General features: G+C 46.8%; 1 protein-coding gene across 2 annotated transcripts; it reads left to right on the top strand.

The window, feature by feature from the left end:
* Window positions 1-2,431: 2,431 nt before the first annotated feature.
* Window positions 2,432-8,780, top strand: GSTZ1 (glutathione S-transferase zeta 1). Of its 2 annotated transcripts, none has more exons than XM_010134316.1 (9): window positions 2,432-2,446; window positions 2,993-3,040; window positions 3,772-3,795; window positions 4,570-4,650; window positions 5,129-5,254; window positions 5,773-5,848; window positions 6,691-6,743; window positions 7,961-8,010; window positions 8,654-8,780. In XM_010134316.1, exons 1-9 carry the CDS (start codon window positions 2,432-2,434, stop codon window positions 8,778-8,780), a joined length of 600 nt encoding a protein of 199 aa, XP_010132618.1. The 2 variants fall into 2 exon arrangements, with proteins under 2 accessions (XP_010132618.1, XP_010132617.1); XM_010134315.1 differs by having other exon boundaries at window positions 2,993-3,044; window positions 3,728-3,795.
* The last annotated feature ends 201 nt before the right edge of the window (window positions 8,781-8,981 follow it).

The raw sequence follows: 8,981 nt of genomic DNA, 5'->3' as shown, positions 1-8,981 counted from the left end.
CGGGTGCCCCGGCCCCCCCGGCAAGGCTGGGTGCTGGTTACCGGGAGGAGATCAATAGATTCCCGCTGGCCCGGCCTGCACCTCCCTCTTTGTCTCAATGGAGACCGAGGAGTTTGCCCCCGTGCTCAGTCAAACTAATGCCCTTCAAAGCAGTGGTGGAGTTTACTCTAGTTTATCCATGTCAGCTGTTAACGCCAATGCCTGCCGCAGACATGCTGGGAGTTTAGGAGCCTACCTGTGCCTTCTGCTTATACCTTTACATTTTAACCCAACAGAATACAGGCAGTGCCTTTCAGACGCTGAGGTTTCCCCTACACAAGCCTCCAAGAAGCGGTTTCCTCTCTCGTGTCCCACACGGGTGGCTGCGCTGTGTCAGTCCATGTCTGCATGCTGCTTGGAGTGATGGGCCTCCAGAAAATGGGTGAAAGGCTTTGCCTTTCCAAATCCATGCCCAATATAGTCTGGAAAGAGTTGATATCCAAAGGAGACTGTACTGAAGGGGACAGACTTGGAAACTTGAGAGCTCAACACACAGAGTTTGGGGTGTCTCTTCCATCTTCCTGAACGCTGAAATGCATTTCCCAGATTTTTACTCTCGATTAGGATTTAAGCCCAAACTTCTCTCACTGTGCCACTGATGCTGAAATGAAAACGGAAACAAACCAGAAGTCTCAGTAGACATCAGCAAATGTTATCCTCCTGCTATCCTCCCAGCTCCAACCAGTCTCACCTGCAGCCCATGGGCATTGCACCTGACGGAGTTGTAAACGGAGGCAGTTCTTCCCTGCTACTTCCCTGGCCTGTGCTCAGCTCTTCCTCTGAGAAACACTAGATAGAATGTCATCCTGGAACTTGTCCTGCTGTTTCTAGTCTTTACTTAGCAGACTGGTTTGTGTGTGATCTGCCCTGCTGCTGGGAGCAAAACAGCGTGAACTTAAGAGATCTCTCCAGGCCCCAGCCTCTGGAGACACAGGTCCTCGCTGAGGAATGGGTTGTTTTCCGTGTTCTTTTTGGTGAAGTCCCTTGGGGCCTTAAAATTACAAAGCGAAGCAATTAGCTTAGCACCATTTATTAAAAATGACAGCACAGGCTGCAAAAACAAGAAAGGACTGTAAAGACGATTAGGAGAAATGTCTTTGCCAGCTGTGAGGCGGGAGTCCAAAACAGATGTGGTGAAGGGACTGAATTTCTGAGACAAAAAATTATCAGCCAGGTCCCCTGGAAAACCAAGTACAAATAGTATGTCACGAATGCTGTATGTTTCCCTTTTGAAGTCACAGTTTCTGTTTCCCCGCAACCCAGCAGGCTAAACATTTGAAAAAGATACAAAAGTGTAGGTGAGATTTCTAATGCCCTAATTTCAGAAGCTGAGGATTATAAAAAGTCAGTCAATACTTTGTCCACAAAGGTGTTGCCAATACTGCCATCGCTTCCCTCCTCACTTATAAACCATTTCTCCAGTAAAATTTGACTAGAGAAACTTAATCAAACGCATACCTCATTTGAAGTTACTCGCACCAATCTAAACTGCAAGACAAGCATCAAGTTTACAAAGAGGACTGGAGCACAGAGATCCTCAGGGTCTCTCTGATTTTCTGTTGGCAGGTTGTGTGAGCAAATCACCGGTGAGCAAATTCGTGCATTTTTCTGCCTTGCTGTCAGTCTCTGTTATAATTTCTATCTATTTTGAGATGGTGGAGATCCCTGACGTGCCATGGGATCTGCGGAAGGAAGTAGAGACCTGATTATGGAGTTATTTAGAGACATGCATGGATACCCATTTCCTGTGTGGAAAGACAAGACCAGAGCACAAAAAGCAAGCTTCATATTTTGCATGAAGTTGGCCTGGGAGCAGAGCAGAAGCCTCCCCCAGGCCTGCAACATAGAAAACGCTCTGCACTGCCTGGTGCAGATGGGAGGAGGGCTACAGGGGGACCCTACTGGACCTCCCCACAAAGGCAGCCCCGATCAGGGATCTGACAGTCATTTCCTAGTGAAACAGAAATTCTGCATATGGCTTCAGTTTCCGTGTTTTGTTTGCCAGGGTTATATTTCTTCATTGGCAACTGCTGATAGCCTGACAGGCTCTCTAGATACCTTACTTATTTCTAGACTTTTCGTCTAGAAATCGTCTAAAAATCTAGAATTTTGCTAGGGAAAGGGTTCTTAAATGCATTTCCAACTTCAGAGCTGGTTAATGATTGAGATATTAGGGCTGGGGCTGCAGTATAGCACACAAAGTGGATGCAGCTGATTACAGGCACTCAGAATTGAATCTGACTGGCTGTTTTTTGTGTCCTGGGCACAGGTTTGGGGGCATAGTCCTTTCCTCATTGGCTTTATGAGACAAGCCTTCCCCCATCCCAGCTGAGTTAAAAAGGAAAGCAAAGAGGTTGTTTTTATATCCTGGAGTAGATTGCACACACTGACTATGGCATCTGAAAAGGTGAGAGCTTGGGCAGGGTGGAAGTGTCTGGGAAGGCTGCTTCAGTGCAACAGTTCACGTGGAAATGAATTGCCTGCCCTCTTGGCCTTCATCTCAAACAGCAGAAGCTGTTCTTGTTTGGAAAGAGGCCTGGCCTTGCCCTGCATGGCTGGAAGAGCTATTTCATTCCACACAAACACCCACCGCAGGTGCTCAGCACAATCAGTGGGAAATTTGTTTCAAAAGTCTGAGATGGGATAGAAAGAAGTTAGCAGCTTCTGACAGGGACAAAGAGGGAAGCTTTGTAGGGGATAATCTTAAGTTCACTTGTGCATTGCTGGAAACATCAGGTGCAACTAAATATTCAGAGGGCCAGCATGAAAGACTGTGATACTACCTGGGCAACCAAAACAGGAATGGTTACTTTGAAAAAGAAGCCCTCTCTCCCCCAAAATATTATTCTTCCCTGTCTTGCAGTTCCTGAAATGCCTTCTGTTTGTGAAGTGTTCTCCTTACAATACTCTGGTGTTCCCACCATAAAACCACTTTATCTCTTTCTCTTCTCAGCCAATACTTTATAGCTATTTCCGAAGTTCCTGCTCTTGGAGAGTGAGAATTGGTAAGATCCAGTGTTGAGCTCTCCTTTGTTGTCTTAGTGTTATTGCAATATCATCTCCTTCACTAACCCAATTAATCAGTCACTTATTCAGAGAGAGATCAGCAAACATGAACCTGGAACAGTGAGGCATTTCCCCAGTGGGAGGGAAGAAAAAGCACAGCTTACCTGGAGCAGAGAGAAGGGAGGGGAACAGACAGGAGGGCTTCCCTCAGCCTGCAGCTAATTAGAGGGAATTACTCCCTTTGTAAAGCTAACATGATACAGATGGCTGTTTCTTCCACATTATCTAAGGGGGCCCTACACTCTGGAATGGTCCCTACTTGTACCAAGACAGTCTGAGACAAAGTTTTGCAGACCCCCCTGTCCTCTATAAGCCAAATCAGGAGGGGCTGTGCTGCAAAGAGTGGCAAGGCTCCTTTTTAAAAATGCAGTGTTTTTGCCAGGGGTGATCTTTAGTTTTTCAGGCTTTTAGTGCCAAGGCTGATCTTTAGTGCTTTGGTCTTTCATTTGCCAGAGCACTCTCTTCTTGATGGACTCAGGCCAGTTTTATGGAGGGATAGGGTCTTTTTTGGTTTTAAAGACATTATTTTTTCAAACGGAGATGGTAACATTTCCCTGAGTCCATTACCAATGAAACTGGTCTCAGCGTGCCTGTCTGAAGCTCTACACTTTGCTCTCCCTAGCACTGGCTCTGAAAGGGATTTCCTACGATCTGGTGCCAGTGAACCTCCTGAAGGATGGGGGGCAACAGGTAAGGATGCAGCTACCATTGCTTTCTCCAGCGGTACTGAACTTGGGGATCATTAGGAGAATTGGGATTAGCCCTAGAAAGTTCACAAAGTCACTGAATTCCTCGCCGCTTCTCCGTAATTAATAGTTGCTTTCAGACAGTGTTCCCTGGCGTGCGAGACAGAGGAAGAAGATAATGGCAGGAGTCTACAGGTTTTTCCTCTCTTAAACATCTGTGACTGGATTTCATAAGGCTGAAGATTTTTTGCTCCTACTTAGCACGACATAACTGACACAGACTTCAGAAAAGCTGCTCGTTCAGTTAGCAGGAAGGGGGGGTGTGTCCAAAAGATGCTAGATGACATTGGAAGGGGCTGCACAGGACCTGCCAGAGGAAGGGGAGGCTTGCCAGAAAAGGACTTCACTGAGAAAGTCCTAGTCAGGGGGCATAGTGGGGAGTTGGGCAACTAGTAGTACCACCGGCTCAGTGTGCCAGTATGGGCTAAGACAGAGTTGGAGAACTAGAACAGTGACAGTGCTGCAGTACCATCTGTTGCGGGCTTTGTACTGATGCTTTATCAAGAGGTAAGGCAGTCTGGCCCTGGATGCAGTGGTCCCTGAGCCTCAGTGAGAGCTTGCTGTAGACTAATAATACACCATAACTCACTGCAATTAGTACTGAGGTAGAGGGAAAAGCCAGGTTAAAAAAAACCCAAACATTGGTAACTGGGTTCTAGGGGAAGAAAACAAGGAAGAATAGTTTCTTGTTGCGGTAATCTCAGGTTTCTTTCGACAGTTTTCTGCTGAATTCAAGGCAGTGAATCCAATGCAGCAAGTCCCAGCCTTGAAAATTGATGGCATTATCCTTTCTCAGTCGGTGAGTTACCAGCCACATCTCTGTTAATCATTCATCCAGCCTGTTGCCCAGTCTGGAGTGGATGGCTTTGCCCCATTGTCCCCCTAGAGCTCTCATCTGAGCATTGGAAAAGAGATGGCGTTTGTGATAAACGATCCCACTTGGGGGCAGAAATAGCACGTAGCCTCTGCTGGGAAACTGCTGAGTTTCAAGGATTTAAATTCAATTCGGCTTTGTTTTGTCACTCCACCTTTTGCTGAGCGGTTTTTACTCTGACTTAGATGGCTGTGCCAGGGTTTGCTTGAAATTACAGCTGGCTTAAATAACAACAAGGTCCCAAGCAGATATTGAAAGGGATATTCTGTTGCTTGGATTGGTAACAAACTTCACTGAAAATCTGTTGTATTCCCTTGAATCATCTCCCCTTTCCCAGATGTTCAGGATGTGAACTTTTCCTTGCCTCTCCAATAACCTCCCCTTATCTCTTTGTTCATTACAGCTAGCTATAATTCATTACCTAGAAGACACCCGTCCCGATCCCAGACTTCTGCCCCAAGACCCGAAGAAGAGAGCCCAAGCAAGAATGGTTGCTGATCATGTTGTCTCTGGCATTCAGCCACTCCAGGTATTGCCTTGTCACATCCATGTGAATGAGAAAACCAGACTGGGTTTCCAGGAATCTGTTTCCAGTATCTCTGAGAAGTTCAGTCTGTTTAAATTGTTGCCAACCAATAGAGTAGCAGACCGTAAGTCTGTGTATTAGCAAGTGAAATCTCTGCTTAGCCTCTGCCTGATCTGCCAATGGCAACCATGTAGTATTTCCTACAAAGAAAACCCAATAGTACCCCAGGGTTCTTTCCAGAAACAGCTGAAACCATACAATTTCACTGCTGGGTCTAGAAGACAACTGAGCAACCCAAAGGGCAGAGGCAAACGAGTACCCTGGCAGCTGTTACAGAAGGACATTCCCATGAGAGAGATACAGCAGGGTGCGTGATTCGGTGAGGGTCAGGTCAGGGCTGAACTCAGGCTGGGGTTTCTAGTTGGCAACTCCCCAACTCCCCTCTCCTCCAGTGGATAAGGCAGTAGGCAAGATCCAGTCAGCAGCAGTCAGTTGAACCTGGAGATTGCTTGCCTTCACAGAACCTGAGCATCCTGAAACAAATGGGAGAGAAAAAACTGGAATGGGCTCAGAACTGCATCGCATCTGGCTTTCAAGGTGCGTCCCACATCCAGAATGACAGCACTTCAACCGACCCTACAAAACACTGCACCAAGGATGTCCTACTTTTCAAGCAGAGCAACAGATCTCCCTGTGGTGGTGTGCTGGGGTCCTGCCCTGCTGGCAGAGACAATGTTCTTCCTGCCCAGAGTCCTTTGTCCAGACCGGTAGCTCTCTAGGGTCTCAGGAAAGATCCTGTCCACAGGGCACTTCTGCTTTTGCATATGAAAGCGGGAGAGCCCGGGGTCATCCTTGTACACTGCAGCAGTTGATTCATCCTGAAGCATGAGGGCTGACAGCACTTTTCCTTTCCACCCACCTGCTCCCAAACTAGTGCCTTTTGCTTCAAAGTGCTATCAATTGATATTTATATGCTTTTGTAATCAGAAAAAAGATATCTGATAGCAAACTCCCGCACAATCTTAGCAAGTAGCAGAGTATTTCTTTACCTCCTGGGAGAAACAGGGTGCTTTTTGTTTCCTAAAAATCCTTTCCCCTGTGTGCTGGAAATGGCAGGCCCATCTTCACCTCTGGACAAATGCAAACTGACTGAACTTACGCATTTTTCCCCTCCCCAGCCACATATAAACTGTCCTCTTAGTAATTCATGTGCATTGCCTGAAGCAGCTGAAATCACCCTAGGTCCCAAAAAGCTGAAGGATCCTAAAGACTCGCTGTTGCAAGATTTCTGCTCCTTCTAGGTTCTATGCCAAGTTGCTCCTTTTTCTTGCTCAGCTCAGGGTCAAAATGCTCTTGTTCATAATTTCCTAAAAGGTCTTTGGTGTCCCATTCAGATGAAATTCCAATGCCTCACTCCAGTGTACCACCTCTCTTGACAGCACTGGAGCAGATTCTGCAGCGTACTGCTGGGCACTACTGTGTCGGGGATGAAGTGAGTATCTGAGAGTGTTGTGTACCGTTGGAGAGCTGAAAACCCCGTTATATTCCGTAATACAGGAATTCCACAAAACAGGAAGGGAAATCAGTTGTGGAGACACACCACAACCCCATCCTGTGCCTGGAGTTACATGTGGTGCCTTCATCATAAGAAAAACATCTGCACGGGCCATTACTGACTTAAATAGATGTTTACTTGCCTAAAACCTCCTGATGGCCAGATTCTGCAGCTAGAGGATGTGGACGCAGATTGTATATATTTTCTTTAAGAGATTTGGAGTTCAAAGTGTCTTGTCATAGGCACAAAGCTTGGCTCAAGACACCCAGGTTCAGTTCTTAGCTCTGCTCTGTGGAACTTTTAACCAAGTGGTTTTGTATTTTCCTGTTCTGTTTGTCCAGTCTTAGCAGGGAGAGATTTCAGAGAGCTCACATACAAGCTGCTCTGACCCTTACCAACCCAGAGGCCACTCGGGCCTCTTCCATTTAGTAATCCTAGTTTGGCAGGCAATTGGATCTTTCCTATAAAAGCCAGAGAAAAAAGGAAGGCTCCTGCAATATCCTTTGGTGTAGTAGGAGCATTATGGAACAAGAGCCCTTGGTGAGCAAAGGCTAGTTACGAGATCTTATGCTGGAGAATAATGCGTGCTCTGAAAGGCAACCAAGATTTTGTGACCTGGGGAATGGGGTGGGGCAACTGCCTCTGACCAGACAGCAGCTAGATGTATTGTCTTTGAATCTTCTTTTCAGACTGCAGGTCCCCGAGCCTGCCTGCAAAGGCCCTATCTCATACCAGGTCTTGACTTTGGCGGGAGCTGCTTGATATTCCCGCAATGCAAACAAGCAAAATTTACTCGTCTTTTCCCAGCCACGCAAACTCCCCCCTCTCTCCATCACATTCCTCTGCAGCGTGCCAGCAGACTTGTTTGCTCAGAAGCAGTTGCCATGTGTCCTTGAGATTGTCGTGATCAGCTGGTAAATATGAAGCTCCCTGAAGGCTGGTGGCTTTTTCTACTAGCAACTGCTATGAAGTTCCTTTCCCTGTACCATTGTCGTATTATTAATGCTGGATTAAAGAACGAGATTGTCATGACAGCTCCTCTGTACTGGTGGATAAAATAATTTCTATCCTGCTCTCAAAGCTCACCACCACAGTGAAGCACGATGGAACAGGCCCCGAGTTACGCTGACCCCTTTTCTCTGCTACATCTGCAGGTTTCCGTGGCTGATCTGTGCTTGGTGCCTCAAGTTTTTAATGCTGAAAGGTAATTAAGGCTAAGCTTGAGGCACTCTTCAAGGGCACCTAAGTCCTTGTGCTGGGCTGTGAGAGCTTATCATCTGCTGCTCCTTGTGCCTGTTAAGAAAGCATCCCTCCTGCCTGCCCTATGCTGTTATGGATTCTTCTCTGCATTAATTTTCCTATGTCATAAATACTGTCTCCTTTGGAAGCTCTTGGAAATAAGGAGCTGTGCTTTCTTCCCAGAGGGCCCTGGGGGAAACCTGATCTATGTCCTTAGAAAGGTTAAGGTTGCCCGCACTCCATGTCCTCTCTCCCTGTTTGCCTTATATTTACACTGCACACAGGGGAAAAGGTTAATCTGGCTTTATTTGTTGAAAGTCTTGATGCTATGGAAGTAGTGGCTGCATGATTCCAAGGAAAACCATCGTGCCTTCTTACCCTGTGCTGCACACTATGTAAAAGCTTAATGAAGATGGGAGAACTAGCTAACCTTTCCTCCGGCATTTGTTTTTAAACCTACAAGGGTGAACCTTTTCTTTTAATGCAAATGTACCGAGCTTGCAAGTTTCTCCCATACTGGGCAGGCACAACACACTGCTCTGCCCTGTGCTCACTGCTGCACTGGCTATCCAGCTCGTAGTACCTCACTAATTCTTTTCCTTTCTCAGATACAACGTGGACATGGGTCCATATCCCACCATAACCAGAATAAACAAAGCTCTCCTGGAATTAGAGGCGTTCAAAGTAAGCCACCCATCTCGGCAGCCAGATACTCCGGCAGAGCTGCGAGCTTGAAGCCCTTCTACTCATTAAATCCAGTAAGCTGGAGTGTCACCGAGGACAACAGCTACACCTTGAGTAGGACTTCAGTGCCAGCGGGAAGCCCTAGTACTATTGTTTCACTTTTGTCTGGGTGGGAAGAAGGACAGAGGGCGTAAAAGTAGTCTGGATGATTTACGGGAGCTATGCCTATGCTGGAAAGCTTGCAGCTACTTC

Source organism: Buceros rhinoceros, unplaced genomic scaffold (assembly GCF_000710305.1).
Source record: "Buceros rhinoceros silvestris isolate BGI_N320 unplaced genomic scaffold, ASM71030v1 scaffold27964, whole genome shotgun sequence".
Lineage (NCBI taxonomy): Eukaryota > Metazoa > Chordata > Aves > Bucerotiformes > Bucerotidae > Buceros > Buceros rhinoceros.
This window is presented reverse-complemented; position numbering and strand designations above follow the sequence as displayed.

Bases quoted from the DNA above. Each gene is read 5' to 3' on its own strand.
- GSTZ1 (XM_010134315.1), top strand. The intron at 6,744-7,960 runs GTGAGTATCTGA...CTACATCTGCAG, and splicing joins ACTACTGTGTCGGGGATGAA to GTTTCCGTGGCTGATCTGTG. The intron at 8,011-8,653 runs GTAATTAAGGCT...TTCCTTTCTCAG, and splicing joins CAAGTTTTTAATGCTGAAAG to ATACAACGTGGACATGGGTC.